General features: G+C 54.9%; 1 protein-coding gene and 1 long non-coding RNA gene across 2 annotated transcripts in view; one reads left to right on the forward strand and one right to left on the reverse strand.

Annotated features, from left to right (window-relative positions):
- TGM2 (transglutaminase 2) overlaps window positions 1-9,654 on the forward strand; it is a 32,974-nt gene extending 23,320 nt beyond the window's left edge. Inside the window, exons 10-13 of the mRNA XM_077778829.1 lie at window positions 966-1,238; window positions 5,757-5,917; window positions 7,000-7,136; window positions 7,862-9,654. Coding sequence (XP_077634955.1) covers window positions 966-1,238; window positions 5,757-5,917; window positions 7,000-7,136; window positions 7,862-8,012 — 722 coding nt within the window. The 3' untranslated portion in view covers window positions 8,013-9,654. The remainder of the gene's footprint in view (window positions 1-965; window positions 1,239-5,756; window positions 5,918-6,999; window positions 7,137-7,861) is intronic.
- Window positions 9,655-10,858: 1,204 nt separating this feature from the next.
- The window catches only part of LOC144243759 (uncharacterized), a 16,528-nt gene continuing 9,314 nt past the window's right edge, over window positions 10,859-18,072 (reverse strand). The window contains exon 3 of the long non-coding RNA XR_013338756.1: window positions 10,859-11,106. This is a non-coding gene — a long non-coding RNA (uncharacterized LOC144243759). The remainder of the gene's footprint in view (window positions 11,107-18,072) is intronic.

Here is an 18,072-nt window from a genome sequence, read left to right on the forward strand (position 1 = left end):
GGCCATTACTGAAGGGATGGCCAGAAGGGGTAAAACAGAAGGAAAAGGTGCTTTCCCTGGTCTCTGAAAGGTCAAGAGCTAATAGTGGGGTAAGAGAAGTAGATATGCACCCAGCAACACTGGGGAAGATTTTAGGAGTGGGGGCGGGGAGAGAAGGTAAATTGAGCACCGAGAAGGGAGCTCCACAGGTAGGGAAAGGGAGGGAAGAGATCTCAGGCAGAAGTCATCCCTGTGCAAACACTTGGAGGTGAGAAAGTTTGCACTGTATTTGTGTTTACTACCCACCGAGCAGTGGGATGGGCTTTGGGTATGACCAAAAGATCAGTAAATTACAGTCTTCATCTTTTTTTTAAAATTTTTTATGTTTTTTATTTATTTGTGGGAGAGAGAGAGACAACGTGAGCAGGGGAGGGTCAGAGAGAGAGAGAGGGAGACACAGAATCTGAAGCAGGCTCCGGGCTCTGAGCTGGCTGTCAGCACAGAGCCCGACGCAAGGCTCGAATGCACGAACTGTGAGATCATGACCTGAGCCGAAGTCAGCGTTTAACCGACTGAGCCACCCAGGCGCCCCACAGTCTTCGTCTTTGGGCAGCTGAAGAGGGCAAGTACATAAAGAGAAAACAACTTGGTTACATAAAAACAAAAACAAAAACAAAACATGATAGGCAATCATGTGAAAACTCCAGAAGATATTGTGAATCATTCGTTCTGGGGAAAGAGTGGTCAGAGAAGGCTTCCTGTAGGAGGTGGAGGGGGGCGTTTGGGGTTGGGTCTTGAGGGATGTATTGGAGTTTACTTGTGGACAGTAAATAAAATATTCTTTCATCCTCCAGGCACAGAAATGTAGAGAAGGGGCTCCTTTGGAGCTGCTCTGCGTCACCAGGATCCTGAAAAGTCGCCCTCCCCTGTCCCAGCCTCCTTATCCTTGGTCCCTATTTCAATTCCAGTCTTCCCCTTCCTCACAGGGTCCCCAGAGGAGAGAGAAGCCTTCCAGAGGGCCAACCACCTGAACAAACTGGCTGATAAGGAGGAGACGGGGATGGCCATGCGGATCCGCGTGGGCCAGAGCATGAACATGGGCAGTGACTTTGACGTCTTCGCCTACATCACCAACAACACGTCTGAGGAACACACCTGCCGCCTGCTGCTCTGTGCCCGCACCGTCAGCTACAACGGGATCCTGGGGCCCGAGTGCGGCACCAAGGACCTGCTCAGTCTCTCCCTGGAGCCCTTCTCCGGTAAGGCCCCATATTCCCGGAGCAACTACTGACCACCAACCCGCAATGCCCCAGGTAGTCTCCTGAGGCTTGGCATGCGAGGTGTACCTCATCGATGCTTCTGCGGCACTTCCTCTGGGTCAGACCCCACCCAAGTGCTTGGTAACTAGCAACTCATTTAATTCTTCATTGGAGGTGGATTCTTTTATTACCCCATTTTTCAGATGAGAAGACTGAGCACCGAGAGGTTAAGCAGCTTTCCCAAGGCCACACAGTTAGAAAGTGACAGGACTGAGGCTTGAACTTGTACTCTTAGCAACTATACTGTTTTGTTCCATCTCATCTTCACGTGACCTTGGACTGCTTCCCCAGACTCTCCACTACCCACTTCCAGCAAATTCCTTTCCCCTGCCTACAGCACTTCCCATGCTGTGGGGGGTCTCCCCCCACAGCCCCTGTGAGAACCTCTCCTGTCTCTCTGGAGGTTCTCAGCTTCTGAGAGAAGAGGCTCTAGGCTGGCTGCTCCTAGAACGTTCCGCCGTGCCAGAGCTGTTCCGTATCCACTCTGTCTAGTACGCTGGCGGCCAGCTCCATATGGCCGTTGAGCACTTGAAACGAGCCTGGCGCAACTGTGGAATTCACATTTAATTTCACTTAATGGAAAGTTAACCAGCCTCGCGTGGCCAGAAGCCGCCGTATTGGGCAGCACAGCTCTGAGAGCAATAGGAGAGGAGGCTGTCCTGTCCTCTGTGGGGGGACGTGTCTCCTCCCAGCCCCGACCCTCTCCTGACATGGCCCCCGGCTCCTGGCCTGGCCTCCCCGTGAGGCAGAACCCTGTCCCTGTTCTGGGCTAAAATCCTGTCACTCAGGGACCTGGCCTGCGGCCCCAGGCAGAGCTTCTGTGGCTCAAGCTTCTCGGTCAGAACAGAAGCCTGCACGGCCGCCTCCTTGGTTTCTCTCCCTGCTTGGCTTTGTCACTGCAGCTCATTATCTTCCTAAAGATAAGCCTGAGGCCCTGGGAGAGGCTGTGGCCCCTGAGGGCACTCCATAAGGCAGCACAGAGCCTGGGGTCCTGTCCCCCAGCCGCCGCACCGATCCCGCTTAGCACCTTTGCGGCCCGTGGGCCTGGGGAGGCAGAGGGCTCTTGACGCGGGAGAGGCCCTCCGAGCATCCGCTGAGGGGCAGTGAGGTGGGGTAGGCCACCCTCGTCCCAGGGCCTCAGAGAGGAAGGTCCCGCTTGCCGTGTCGCCTGGGCAAATGGCCACCTCCCTGAGCCTCAGTGTCCCCATTAGGCACGTGGGAGTTATGACCCAGCAGTGTGGGGCCTCCTGGCGGGGGACAGGCTGTGCACACAGTAGGCGCTCGACGCCCCGAGTCAGTGAGCAAACTTGCGGAGCTGGTGGAGAGGCCCAGGGGCGAGTCCGTTTACGGAGCCTGCGTGCCTCCGCCGCTGCCCCTGCTCTTGCCTGTCAAGCCCACGTTCCTGTCCTTTATTACCTCTGTCTGCCCTTGGCCTCCCCGGGCTGGCGTGTGGGGCCCGGCCTTGGAGTTCCTAGGAAGGCCTATCTGTGCTTCGGGCCTGCGGTCTGTGGTATTGACAGCGCCTCCTCCTGGTTTCTCTACCTCGGGTCCCCCATGGGCACTCCTGGAGCCTCGCACCCAGAGCAGACCGTCTGTCAGGGTCCCTAGGAACGGGCGAAGCCCTCGGAGGCAGAGCCAGTGGCACCAGGGCCGGACACTTACGGCGGCTGGAACACCTGTGCCGAGGCCGGCCGGACCCGGCTTTGCCTCTGGCCTCCCCCACCTTCTAAATGTACAACCTTGGACAGGGTGACCATGCTCTCTGAGCCTCAAGTCATGCTCACCATTCAGGGGGTCAGTAACACCCCCCCTGCCCCCCGATGGGCCACTGTGAGGACTGAAGGCGACCCCGTGCTCTGGAAACATCTGGAAAGCGTATAACTGATCATGGGGAGGCAGAGGAGCCTTGTGGGTCTGTCCTACTGTGCCACATAATGGCCTCAGTGACGGGCTCCGGGGGTCCCGAGCCGCACCGAGGACCCGGCTGTCAAGCGTGTATCCAGGCCCCCAGTGTCAGGGGCAGGGGTCCATCCCTGTGCCGTGGCCAGGACACCCAGGTCCACCACTCTGTCAATGGGCTGTGGCCCCTGGGCTCAGGTCTTCTCCATTCGAGGCATCGGGTTGTGCAAAGGCTGGCTCGTGTGCAAAGAGCCGTGCCAGCTCCTCTGTGTGAACGTACCGCCGTCAGGCTCTCCACATGCTCAGAGCCGCCCGAAAGGCAGGAAGTGTCTTTCCTGGAGCGTACGGCCCGAGGTGCACTGCCGCCCGGGCCAGGGATGCCACAACGACTTCCTGTTGAGTCACCCTTCGCCTCCCAGTTTACCATCTGGGCCCCTGGGGCGCTGTTCTCCCAGAGCTCGGCCAGGCCTGCCGGTGTTTCTCATCATCCGGGGACGTGTTCGCAGCAGAGCGGTCCGTCCTTGCTCGGAGAGCCTCCCTGCCCCGCACGGTCTGCAGGGGAGAGGCGGAGGAGGGCAGAGGCCCCGTGCGTCGCCCTCGGGCCGCGAGCCCAGTCTGGGTTGCCTGACTGGGGCCTCCAAGGCCAAGCTCAGCCTCAGACAGACGCTTTGGAGACCCCACACTTTGGCTGCCTGGCTTGTTATTCTTTGATGATAAGATCTGGGGACTTTCCACGGGCTAATTAATGGACAGGAAACCAAGCCTAGGACGGGGAACAGAATCCAGTCATCCCCACCCTGGCCTTCTTGCGTTGCCTCTCTCCCTTCCCCTTCCTGCCCCCATCCGCCCTCTGTCCCCTCCCCTCACCCCTCCAGGTGGGTCACTGGGAGTGCACCCGGCGTGGCCCCTGTGACCACGCCCAAGGCACCTTCTGGAACAGGGCAAGTCATCTAAGGAATGGCAGACTGACCACACAGGTTTTCTCCTCTCAGCCATCATCTGGCCCGAGGCCAAGGCCGTGGTCCCTGGTCCCACCCTGGCTTCAGCCTTCTGGAAAAGTCAACAGTTGGGACCACGTCCTCTAAGCTCCTGGAGGGCAGGGTTTTCCTTCTTTCCCATATAGCTGGCCAGAGTTTCCAGTCAGTTCCACCAGTTCCACCCTGACCCAGGGATGGTCACTCCTTTCTGTCTGTTTTGGCAGAAGGTTGGGGTTTCTTCCCCAACGTCATGTGCTCAGAGGTTGGGGCCGGTCCACCCCGGGACGGAGCAGCTGGGGCGCAGGGCACGCCGGAGCCGAGGCCCTAACTGGCAGGGGAAGGTGGCTGTCTGTCAGGCCCTCACGGTCCTGCGGACGCCCCGCGGGCAATGTCACCGCGGCGCTCCCGAGCCCGGCACCCCTCACCCTCGCCCAGCACCCCTCACCCTCGCCCACCTCAGGCCTCGGCCAGAGCCCTCAGTAGACGAGAATACGTAGCTGGAACGGGAACGAGCCTGACTTGGCTTGTACTTATTTTTGCCAGTTCCTTCTGTTCATAGTAAACGACACGGGTTTGCCGCACGTAACGTGAAGTGTCCCTAAGCAAGAAAGGTGGACAAGTATAACGCGAGCGGATGCAGAGAACGACGCACAGGCAATGACTACGCTCAGACGCACCCAGGGTCCTGTGAACGGCCGAGCCTAGTGGGGGAGGGAGGGGACGGATGGCGGGAAAAGAGAGACCGGGCGTCTCCCGTCATGGCCCCTCGACAGCCAGCGAGGAGAGCTTGGCTGGGCCACCCCCGCCCCAAGCCCGGCCTCCAGCGCTGCGCTCTGACAGGGGAGGCCGGGGAAGGGGAAGGGGCGCCCCACGGCTCTCTGGGACCGAAGGACGAGCACGCGGTGCACAAGCCTGCGGACTCAGTCCTGCGTGCTCTTTGCGCCGTTCCTTTCTGCCTCCGACAAGCGGGCCCCTAGCGCCCTGCGGCTCAGTGCTGTCAGAGGCCTGGGGCTGGAAACCACACTTCACTCCCCTGCCCTGGGAGCGGCTGGGCCAGCTGGCTTCTTTCTCATCTCTTCATCACTGTGTGGCTTTTGCTCTGAAACGACCTACGGCCTGAGCTCCTCCCAGCCGGTGCCGCTGTCCCGGGGAACAGAAGAGGAACAGAGAGGGGGAGTCATCTCCCCGGGCTCACACAGCCAGTCAGTGGCCAAGCCGAGCCAGGGCTCCCAATCTGAACACTTACTGGCGCAAGTGTTTCTTCATCCGTAAAATGGGTACAATCCCGCCAACTTCATGGAGGGAAATTGAGGTTCCAAGAGAGGAAGTGACTTGCCCAGCATCACCAGTTAGCAAAGGGCAGAGGCAAGATTCGAACCCAGGTCTGTTGGAGCTCCACCACTTTCCCTACTGGGTGTTCTGCCTGCCCTCCCAGCTCCTCCCTGGGAACTCGGGAGCCAGGGCAGGTGGGGGAAGGCCTCAGGCACATTCTTATCATTCTCGGTGCCTTGTGGAGACGCTGTCCGAGAGGTGGGGTCCATGATTCAGCCATCTCCAGCGCTCTCCCCTCTCCCCCCTGCAGAGAAGAGCATTCCCCTTCGAATCCTCTATGAGAAGTACTGTGACTGCCTGACCGAGTCAAACCTCATCAAGGTGCGGGGCCTCCTCATCGAGCCGGCTGCCAACAACTACCTGCTGGCCGAGAGGGACATCTATCTGGAGAACCCAGAAATCAAGATCCGGGTAAGGGCTTGGCTGGGCAGGTGGGGGGAAGGGACGCTCGGGGCCCCGGGGCAGGCCTCGCATGCTTGCACACGCCCGCATCCCTGTCATCTCAAGATCTCTGATGCCCCGGGCCTCCTCAGATCCTAACTTCATCAAAGGAAAGCATCGCGAAGCCAAAGGAATTGGGGACTCAAACTTCTAGAAATGAACCCTAGCATCCCAGAGTGGAAGGGGGTGGGGTTTAGGAGTCTCAGAATCACGGACCCTTGAAAGCTAAACTCCTAAGGTGAGACCCCCAGGCCCTGGGGCGCTGGGTGGGCAGGGAGAGGCAGAGGAGCTAAGGGCACAGACTCTGGAGTCCAACTGCCCGGGTTTGTGCGTGGGTGGCCCTGGGCAGGTTACTTTGCCCCTCTGTGCCTCAGTTTCCTCACCTGCAAGGTGGTGTTCATTCTAGCACCTAGGCGTGTTGTAAGAATTAAATGTGCATCACAGAAAGTGCCTTAGAAGTGCTCTTAGTAGCTGACGATTCTTATCACCGTCATCATAGTGATCCATTTGGAGGAGCCATAGTCCAGAATCCCAGGTGCAGCAGGTACAAATAAGCAGTCAAGAGCAGGGGGCAGGGGAGGGAGCACTGTGTGTCAGAGCCCCTGCTGGGAGCTTGTCCAGCCCAGCTCAGTTAATCCTCATGAGAACCCGACAGTAAGGCATTTCTCTCCTATGAAGATACCAATTGGCTCAGAGAGGGTAGTTTGTTTCCCAAGGCCACACAGTGAGAAGGAGTAGAGATCACTGGCTCCAAAGCCTGTGGTCTTTCCATTCTAGACCCTAGAACAAAGGAGGCACTTTATCCCCCAAGGCGTGTGAGGTCTCACTGCAGGTCGTGAAGGAGACCTGGGCAGCTACCAATATCCACGTGTTCCAGATGAGGAAACTGAGGCACAGAGGTGGGGAGTGAGCATGCCAGAGCTGGGCGAACATGGAGCCAAACTGCAGCAGATACAGAGATGGCCCAGCCAGGACTCTGCCTGCCCTGGAAGGGGCTCCGGGGCCCTCTCCCTCGGTGCCGCCCCTGACGCCTGTCCTGTACCCCCTTCCAGATCCTGGGCGAGCCCAAACAGAACCGCAAGCTGGTGGCTGAGGTGTCCCTGCGGAACCCGCTCACCACGCCCCTGTCAGGCTGCACCTTCACCGTGGAGGGGGCCGGCCTGACCGAGGAGCAGAAGGTCATGGAGATGTAAGTTCGGGCCACTCTAGCTGGGGGGCCTGGGAGCACCGGGAGGGTGCTAATGGGGGGAGGGGCCGCCCTCAGGCACCAAACCCTGGCCCCTGACTCCCTCCTCTCGTCCCGCACACACTCGCGTGTCCATTCCCACCTGCCTTAGCTACACATGCCACTTTTGCACGCTCCCTGAGCACCCACACTGCACCTGCTGCTTTCCAAGCACGCGTCTTCACAAACCTCAGTAGTTAACACAGTCAGTCACTAAGCGACGCCTCTGGACACACGGGTCCTCCCTGGAAACACAGGTGTCCTCGCCCTGAATGTGTGCACGTGTGCACGTGTGGGTGAATCCTCATGTACGTATTCACATGTGTACCTATGAGCACATACGCTGTTTCTACTGACCTCTTGTAGTGTAACTTACATGCCGTAATAACGCAAATTGCGCATGTACACCTCAGCACGTCCTCACACATGTGGCCCGCTGGGCACACCCACTCCACCCCCCCGGCCCACCATCTGCTTCCATGCGCGCGCAGGCACACACACGTACACACACGGGCCCAGGCTCTTAGAGAGCGGTGCGTGGGGCCTGTTTTATTCTCGTCGGCATGAAGCCGCAGGCGCCCGGTGGCTCTGTGCGAAGATCTCGGCAGTGACACGTCATCCTGCCCTGCCCCCGCCACGGGGACCAGCCTGCGCCCCTCTCCTCACCCTCCCTCTCTTTCTGTCCACAGCCCAGACCCCGTGGAGGGCGGGGAGGACGTCAAGGTGAGGGTGGAGCTGCTGCCACGCCACGTGGGCCGCCACAAGCTGGTGGTGAACTTCGAGAGTGACAAGCTGAAGGCCGTGAAAGGCTTCAGGAACGTCATCATTGGTCCTGCCTAAGGGCCGCGGGCCCGGCCCCAGAGAGCTCACAGCTTGACTGCCATTTTTGTTCCAGGCTAATGAGCAAAATTTGCCCCTTCTTGGGCCCCCAGACTTCAGAATCTGTGGGGGCTCTTTGGGATGGAATGTATTTCTGGCTACTCTTGTGGTTCCCCGCTTCCCCTTACCTGTGAAGAATGCTCCGTGGCTCCACAGTGGGACCACGTCCTTGGCTGGCTGGGCCCCGGGGTGGGGGAGGAGGAGGCACCCATGCCTTTCTATACAGCCCAGATGCCATTGGAAAGCCACTGACCACCCCTCATATTGCTTGATTCACTCTAGAGCCCCCGGGAGCAGGCAAAAGAGAGACGGTGTCCACTGACCAGATCCCAAACAATGCACAGGAGCCCTTGGGGAGACCCAGAGCAGGTGCAGGTGGAGCCCCAGGAAAGGCCAGTCCCAAGTCCCCTCCACATCCTGGCAGGCCTGGCTCTAAAGTCTCCCCCCCGCAACCATTGCGAGGCACCTACTATGTGCCGGGCACTCCCTGTGCTTACTGTGCTCACGCGGCTACCAACCCATTTAATCACCACCGGAAATCACGAAGTGGGAGTCGCTTTCTTGATGAAGAGACTGGGGCCCAGAGAAGGGAGGCGGCCCACGCCGCCCCACAGGATTTTTGCAAGGCTGGGTTGTATGAAGACGCTGGAACAGAGCCCAGGACTTCTGACTCCGAGTCCAGCCTCCCGTTCACGGTGCCAGCCCTGACCTGAGAATATCAAAGGGACCATTTGGGACCTGATCAGAAGGGTGCAGGTGGAGTGAGGTAGGGAGGAGATTGGAGGGGTCAGAGTTCTAGGTTTGAGCCCCAAGTCCAGCCAGCCACTGCCTCCCCTCTCTGGGCCTCAGGCCCCTGACTGGGCAGTGGAGCAGATGCACCAGCTCCTGCAGAAGATTCCAGTGCCTTACATGACCCAGCCTTGCAAGTGATGGCAAACCCTACTTGTGGCTCCACAGAGCCCCAGGCCATGGGCCCAGATGTTTCTGAGTGTGAAACCCTGACCGTGACCAGGTCCACGCTCCCAGCCCTGTCTGGGTCCCCCGTCTGTGCCCAGACACCTTCTGTCAGACCACGGTTTTAGAAAACAGGACCCCAGGAGCCCCTGTCCTATCCATGAGCCTGCCCACTGCAAGGCCTAGACTTCACGAGAGCCTTAGCCGCCTGTGCTGGTCACTAACCAACAAAGCTGGCGTCTCAATGGCCACCTTTTTGCAGGACCAGTGCCTGGGAGCCCAGCCCCCACCCCAAGGACGAACCAAGAGCCCATGAGTTGTCATCTCAGAGTTTTTATCCCCTGCTCTCTCACGTGACGGGGTTGGAAGAGAAGCGAGGGAAGATTCTCTCTCTCTATCACGGCCTCCAGGGCCCCCAGAATCCCAGAGAGGGGCTTGGAGAAAGTCACGCTGACGCACACAGAACTTTCCGCTTTGCATAGAGAAGAATCACAAAATGAGCCGACACGTATGTGTTCTTACAAATGTGCCTCTAATCCTCTTTGGTTTGATAAACACACTTCTGGGTTCCAAGCAGGCAGTAGATGTGCTTTTGGGCCACAAAGACTGAGCACTGAAATAAAATTGTTTATTTTGCACATTCAAACAAGGTCTGGTCTGGTTCTTTTTACACTTTTGAGGAGGGTAGGTGGGTGAGCTCACTCGCACTGGGACCAGCCACCTCCTGCCTAGGAACCTTTCCCCGGCCTCAGCCCCTCCCCCAGGTCTAAACTTAAGGAACATTCGCGGTTCGACCCGGTTTGGCTCCGCTTCTGGCTTCGTCTCCCAACAAATCATGTTTGAGTCCCAATGAGCTTCCCAAAGCCCTCAAAAGACCCTGTGCACCGGTTGCTTTCTTAGCTTCTGCATGGTATTCCCTGAGCCTGGAGTGCCCTTCCTCTTCCTTAACCATCTGGCAAACTCCTACTCGTCCTATAATGCCCAACACCAAAGTCACTTTTTCTGTGAACTCTTCTTAGATTTCTTCTCAGCCTCCCAGGGCCCTGGAACATGGACCAATTCAAACATTTATCACAGTGGATTTTAGTTTCGTGTTGGTGTGTCTGTCCCTCTCCCCATTCTATCTGAAGTCTATCTCTTTTTTTTTTTTAATGTTTTTTATTTATTTCTAGGAGAGAGAGAGAGAGAGACAGCGTGAGCAGGGGAGGGTCAGAGAGAGAGTCACAGACTCTGAAACAGGCTCCAGGCTCCGAGCTGGCAGTCAGCACAGAGCCCGACGCGGGGCTCGAACCCACGAACCGCGAGATCATGACCTAAGCGAAAGTCGGACGCTTAACCGACTAAGCCACCCGGGCGCCCCTATCTCTTTTTTTAAAATGTTTTAAAACGTTTATTTCTGAGAGAGAGAGACAGAGCACGAGCAGGGGGAGGGGCAGAGAGAGAGGGAGACAGAATCTGAAGCAGGTTCCAGGCTCTGAGCTGCCAGCATGGAGCTCAACGCAGGGCTCAAAGTCACCGCGAGATCATGACCTGAGCCAAAGTCGGACGCTTAAGCGACTGAGCCACCCAGGTGCCCCTGAAGCCAATCTCTTAAATGGACTCCAATAAATGTTGAATAGATAAACCGATGTGTTTCAATTCAGCTCCCGTAAGACCAGTGCTTATTTCCAAGAGAAATATCATGTGGGCCACAAATGCAAGCCATATATGTAATGTAAATTTCTCTAGTGGCCACATTAAAAAGAGTGAAAAGAAACAGGTAAAATATGTCTCAATAATGTATTTTATTTAACCTAGTATGTCTAAAATATTATGTCATCATGTAATCAGTCTGAAAAATATTAGTGAGACATTTTACCTTCTTATTTGCACACGAAGTCTCCGAAACGTGGTTTCTATTTTACATGGACAGCCCATCTCAGTTTGGCCTGGCTGCACTTCAAGTTCTCAATAGCCACAGGTGGCGTCTGCAAGTACAGGAACTTGGCCATCCATCTCATTCCCCACTGACCAGCTGCTAATAAATGTTTGTTGATTGAATAAGCGATAGAGGACAATCTCTGCCCCCCAGGAGACGTATGTTGAAAAGCACGGGAAGCACCTAAAAGAGAAATCAGAATGAAAACATGACATCACACGTTCTGGGTACTGAATCCTTCTGTCCCTTGAAAACTACAGCTTGTTCTGGCCCAGACGGCCTGAACATTTTGTTAAGTAGTGACCGGCTGGAAAACAGAAAACCGCTGGGCTATTTCAGGCTGAGAGGATAAGGGAAATCGGTGCCACAGGCATCCGGAGTGCAGGAAGAGTAGAAGGGAGACGGACTGTTACAAGGCGGCTGCCATCCAGATAGTCCTAAGCCCCCAAGCCCGGGGGTGCTCGCCGCCTGCTTGCTGGAGGCACCCACGCCGTAGCCCCGGTGCCAGTAGAGCTGCGCAGTCTCTGAAGTCTGCTCAAGTCGGCCTGGCCGTGGCAGGAGGTAGGGGCAGGCTGGCATCTCTCATCTTCCTGCCTTCTCCCTGCTGGCAGATCCCACCCAGAGACTTGCTGGCAAGGGGTTCCGGAAAATCTCATGCTCAGGCTTCCAGCCCCCCTGATAGCAGATGGCCAAGCAAGGCTGGGGGTGGGGGTGGGGATGGAGTGGAGCCGCTGATGCCTACTGCTGTTCCCTCTGCTAAGAAGAGCTTTACCATCATCTCTACCTAAGGAACTCTTTTTGTTTTTAATTAATGTTTTATTTATTTTTGAGAGAGAGAGAGACAGCACAAGCAGGGGAGGGTCAGAGAGAGAGGGAGACACCGAATCTGAAGACAGGCTCCAGGCTCTGAGTTGTCAGCACAGAGCTTGACCTGCGGCTCGAACCCACTAACCATGAGATCATGACCTGAACTGAAGTGGGATGCCCAACCAACTGAGACACCCAGGCGCCCCCTCTACCTAAGGAACTCTTAATCAGCCTTCAAAGCCCTTCTCCAAGGAGGTCTCCTCCATGAAGCCCTCCTGGATTGTGGCCAATGGCCTCAACCTCTGGTTCCCCTGGGTGTATCATAGGTAGCTTTTGCAATACTCCACAGCCTGGTTTAGGAACAGTTGTTTGAGTGCTCGGCCCATGTTCTAGAGCACCCCAAGAGCAGAGGCAGGGCACACCCCTTACAAGGGGGCCACCAAGTGGACTCAGGACTGTCGACTGTGCCTCCCCCCTTAAAGGCAAGGGCAAGACGCCTCAGCAAAGTCGGCCAATGCTGAACAGATTTGGAGGCCTGTCCCACCCCTGGGAGTTCACTAGCCAGGAGCCCAGGAAGGACAAAGGCCCTGCTGTTCGTGTAGGCCCATTTTACAGACAAAGAAAATGATCCTGAGATCCTGCTCCCCAAACCAGGGTGGGGTTGTGGGGGGGGCTGAGTCTGGGTCCCTAGAGTACAGCGCGGTGCACTGCGTCAAAGCCTCACACTGCCACAGATTCGCAGTGTGGTTCCAGGCAGGGGCAGGTCCTCAGCCTCTCTGTGTCTCCCCTTTCCCATCTGTCGAATGGGGATGATAGGGGGTCTACCTTCACGACCAGTCTGCAGGTTCAGGAAAATGGTGCACACAAAACAGCTGGCTCTTGGCACGTTACCATCATAATAGACAACTTAACTCCAGGGTCAGGAACCTTCGCAGGCACTGAGTTATTTCCTCCTCCAACAACCCCAGCAGGATGCTGCCGCCATTCAGCAGGTTTGATAATCATGGAGCTGGACTTGACCCCAGGCAGCCTGCCTTCCCCAGCACACAGCCTAGCCCAGAGGAGGCCTCATCTGTATCCAGACCCTCCCTTCCCACGGGATTCCAGGACGCGTGGAGCAGAGGCCTCCACCAAGCCCCTGCGGTCCTCAGTGGGGATCTGATTGGGTTTATCTTCCCACCCCTAAAAGTCCCTCTCCTCTCCAGCTGCTCTTGCTTACCTAGGATGCCTGCCAGCTCACCCCTCAGGCCCCAAGCCAAGCCGAGAATAACAGAACTTTGATAGAGTCCAAAAGGGAGGGGCCCCGAGAGGAGGGCCAGGCGGATGCCTCCTAGAAGCACACGCACCTTGGGGCCAGGACTGGGTCAGCACATACCCTCTCCCCTCCCGGCCTCCCTGCTTCCCTTCCCCACAGGCCTGCACAGATACACACACACACACACACACACACACACACACACACACACACACGTCCGGGAGATGTGAAGCCTGGTATTCTGTTTCAAGAAGAAAAGCCCAAAGAGACTCATTAAAAGCAGAAGCAATGAAAAAAATGATGGTCCGCACAGCCTTGAGAACAGGGGATCTATAATGACACACGATACAATGAACCTCACAGACCTCAAGTTCAGTGAAAGAAGCAACCGAAAAAGACTGTGAGCTACAGGGGCGCCTGGGTGGCTTAGTTGGTTAGGCGTCCGACTTTCGCTTAAGTCATGATCTTGCGGTTCGTGGGTTCGAGCCCCGCATCGGGCTCTGTGCNCATGTTTTCCCTGGTGGGGCCGGACTGGAGCTCAAGGGGATGGGGGGGGGCTGTGAGGATGGGTTTTGAAGTTCTTCACCTGGGTGTCGGGTACACAGGTACATTCAGGTATACACATATAGTGGCACTGTTTTTGCACATAGGGCTTACTTCAATAGAAGTTGCAAAAATATATACTCAAAGATTCTAAAATTAGGTCCAAAGGCGATGGAGACAAGGGACTTGGCCTCCTGAGTTCTCTCTTTTTCTTCTTCCAGGATATGGGATACTAGTGGGTATACCTCCTGGGTGATTGTGAGGCTTAAGTAAGATGCTTCATGTGTAAATACAAGGCCGTAGGGGGGATTTTGTGTGTCTCCTTTGCTGTGAACAGTGCGGGGCACATCAGTGAATGTACTGAATGAGTGCACATAGGCTGTGTTTTTATGATCTCAGCTAATCCTCCGAATGGACCATAGAGATTACTATTCTGTTTCCCAGAGGGGCAAACTAAGGTTCAGAGATGTAAAATAGCTCACTCAGTGACCTAGAAAGTTGATGGCAGAGCAGGAGTTAGAATCCGGTTGACTCTCCCATGAACCCCACGGAAGACTCTGAAAAGTGGAAGGGAGGACTCAGTCCCCAGATGCTGGACACTAGAAGGGGCAAGTCTCCCCACCGTCACCACCCCCAAGGTCTGAGGAAGCCAGAGCCAGAAGCCTGGGCTCATAAACAGAGTTACCATAGGACCCAGCAATTCCACTCCTGGGCATTTACTCCAGAGAATTGAAAACATGTCCACACAAAAGGTTCCACGTGGATGCTTATAGCAGCATTATGCACAATAGCCAGAAAGTGGACACAACCCAAACGTCCATCAACTGATCAATGGATAAATCAAGTGTGGTACCCCCATACAACGGACTATTGTTTAGCCATAAAAAGGAACCAAGTCCCGATACATGTTACAACATGGATGAAACTTGCAAACACTGTGCTCAGTGCAAGAAGCCAGTCACAAAAGACCACAGGTCGGATGTGAAATGTACAGAGTAGGCAAACATATGGGGACAGGGAATTGATTGGTGGTTTGCTTGGCTGAAGGCATGGAGGGGTTGTGAGGGCTGGGGGAGGGCGAGGAGGTTGACACTGGGATTCTTTTTTGGAGTAATTAAATTTTCAAAAATCCATTGCGGTGTTAGATGCACCACTCTGTACTAAAGCCATTGAATTATATACTTTCAAAAAAGTGAATTACAAGATGTGTGAATTATATCTTAATAAAGTTGTTTTTTTTGTTTTTTTGTTTTTTTTTTTTTTTTGAGAGAGAGACAGAATGAGCCGGGGAGGGTCAGAGAGAGAGAGGGAGACACAGAATCCGAAACAGGCTCCAGGCTCTGAGCTAGCTGTCAGCACAGAGCCTGACGCGGGGCTTGAACCCACGAACCGCAAGATCATGACCTGAGCCGAAGTCGGATGCTTAACCGACTGAGCCACCCAGGCGCCCCTTAATAAAGTTGTTTTTAAAAATAATAATGAGGGGCACCTGGGTGGCTCAGTCAGTTAAGCGTCTGACTGTGGCTCAGGTCATGATCTCACTACTCCTGAGTTCGAGCCCCGCGTCAGGCTGTGTGCTGACAGCTCAGAGCTTGGAGTGTGCTTCCGATTCTGTCTCTGTCTCTCTGCCCCTCCCCTGCTCACACTTGCTCTCTCTCTTGCTCTCTCTCTCAAATATAACATAAAAAATAATAATTAATAATGAGCATGGGGAAAAAAGGAAGGCTGAGGCACAGAATCGCAGACGTGATTCTGATTCGAGAGGTCTGCCTGGATGTGCTGGGTGAACTTGGATAAATCATTTCCCTCTCTGGGCCTTAGTTGTCCCTGCGGTCCATGGGGAGAGGAGAGAGCTGGAGCAGAATTGTGACGTGCCATTCATTTGGGCAGGTTATCACACTTTTCACAACAGTTGTCCAAGATCATGTCCGCTCAAGTCCTCCAGGGGCTGCTAAAGCCCTTAACCATTCACTGAAATCTTTGCAGATCATCTGAGCTCACCAGCGGCAGGCCATGTTTCATCAATAACCTTTATTTTATTTTATTTTATTTTATTTTATTTTATTTTATTTTATTTTATTTTATTTTATTTTATTTTGTTTTGTTTATTTTGAGGGAGAGAGAGAGTCAGTAAGCCGGGTGGGGGGGGCAGAGAGAGAGAAAGAGAATCCCATGCAGGCTTTACGCTGCCAGCACAGAGCCTGATGTGGGGCTTGAACTACAAACCATGAGATCATGACCTGAGCGGAAACCAAGAGTCGGATGGTTAACTGACCGAGCCACCCAGATGCCCCACGTCGATATCCTTTAAAGATGACAGAGGAGATGCTTCTGCAAACATTGCCCCTGGCCACTGCTCTGGGGGAACATCCCCGGCTCTCTCCATGCCACCAGTCAGTCTTAACTCCACGCCAGCTCCTTCCAGAGTCATCCAGGAGTAGACAGACGCACAGACAGAAGGACCAGGGAGAAATATCCCCAAGTCCGGTTGAGACAGATCTGCCTGCACGTGGTGAGTCGGAACCCCACTTACAGATGGGAAAACTGAGGCCTGAGGGGGTCACACCCATGGTCCCAGAGCCAGTGACCGAACCGCACTCTGTCCTCCTTCCACTCCTTTTGAACAAGCCTAAGGGCCTGCGTGTGCTCAGCCTGTGGTCTCGCTGGAAGGGACGGGAGCTCCCCTGGGAGCAGAGCTGAGCTCCTCACCCGAGTCCTGGCTGTATGTCCCAACCCCCTCCCCCCCTTGCTGTGTGACTTTGAGGAAACCACTCACTCTTTCCAGACCTCTCTGTCACACTGGGGCTCCCAATTCATGCCCCTGTTTCCTAAACCAGAGATGTGGTCATGGAAGGGAACAGGTTTTATAAACTAAAAGGCTGGGCACACAGAAGCCAAGAGGAACTCTGGCTTCGTGTCTGAGGAAGGTGAAATCCGGGTGGGCGGCCGAGCCTCATTTATTCAATCAGCGCCCGCTACGAGTGAGCAGGGGCACTGCCGCCCGCAGGGAAGGGCTGAAGATAAACCCAGGTGTGGCTGTGCCCTGGAGACACTGGGATGGATGTGACACGCAGAGGAGAGTCAGTCACTCCACACCTTCGTGCCCCATTAAGACTGGAGATGCCGCAGGCTGACCTGTCGGGTGGAGATGAGTGTGAGGTGAGACCTGGCGGAAGGGGAGACCTAACGACATGGTAACGGGGCCATCCTGGCAACCTTGGAACAAGCGTGCCGAGCGGCCTTCGAAGGGCATCACGCGTATTAACTTGCCGGGGCCTCACAACTGCCCAGCATGGGGGAGCTAGTGTGGCTTGCCCCACTCCGAAGCCCGGAGAGGTGACATGTCCAAGGTCACAGCCAGAAACTGGTGCAGTGAGGATGTCAGCCACGCAGGCCAGGTCCACGTTAACCTCCCGCTCTTCTGTCCTCTCTCTCGTCACGTGGACTTACAAAATGAGGGCCCAGAAGGCCCCCTGAGAAGCCAACATGGCAGCCGAGGTCCCACAGGGAAGGAGTCGGGCCAAGAAAGGGTAGGAGGTGGGCAGGAGCCAGAGGCCACTTCCCAGGAAGCTGGTGACGCCTAACCTCCGGGACCCTGTTCACACAAAGTTCTTGAGCAGCTGCTGAGTGCCCCAGGCAGGGAGGGGGTCCAGGTTGCTATCAGGAAGCACTTAATGTAAGCATTTCTGGGAAATGGCCTCAAAGAAAATCTCAGAAGAAAGGAATTTGAAGCTTGAGAGCCTCCAGAAATTTGTTATGATTTCTTTTCCCATTCTTAATAAATGTTCACTTTGGTACCCAGTTTTATATTCAAAATTCTATTTTATGTGCTTTTTCTTAAAGACCGTCCCCTAAAGTTAAAATGAACACTACGATGTGATATCACAGCCTAACTCACCAGAATGGAGCAAGTGAAAAAGGCTACAATATCTCTCTCTATACATTCCACTACACACACACACACACACACACACACACACACACACACACAGTGTCCATGCAGATACGGAACAAGAACTTTCGTATGTAACTGGGAAAGCAATGAGAATTGGTATGACCACTTTGGAAAACTATTTGCAGTATCTTCTAAGCTGAACGCTCATTTTTCCCGACGAGGCAGTAATTCCTCTTGTGGACGTTTACCCAACAGAAATGAGCCTGAGTGTCCTCCGAAAGACACGTGCAAGAATGTTTTTATTGTTTTTCATAATATCCCAAAGCTGAGAACAGCCTCAAAGCCCAACACGAATGTGATAGATAGATAGATAGATAGATAGATAGATAGATAGATAGATAGATAGAGATCTGTGGTGGTGGAGGGGCTCTCCGCAGTAGCGCAGGGGTGGGAAGACACAAAGTACAGCCGCAGGCCACAGCTCGCTTGAATCTCACAGACGTGTGAAGCAAAAGATGCCAGACACAAGGTACACACTGAATGATTTCATTCATGTGAAGTTCAACACCAGGCAGGACTCCTCTATAATGTGAGAAGTGGCTCCCGTGAAGGGATGGGTAATAACTAGAAGGGACACCGGGGGGCGGGA

Source organism: Crocuta crocuta, unplaced genomic scaffold (assembly GCF_008692635.1).
Source record: "Crocuta crocuta isolate KB4526 unplaced genomic scaffold, BGI_CrCroc_1.0 scaffold248, whole genome shotgun sequence".
NCBI classification, from domain to species: domain Eukaryota; kingdom Metazoa; phylum Chordata; class Mammalia; order Carnivora; family Hyaenidae; genus Crocuta; species Crocuta crocuta.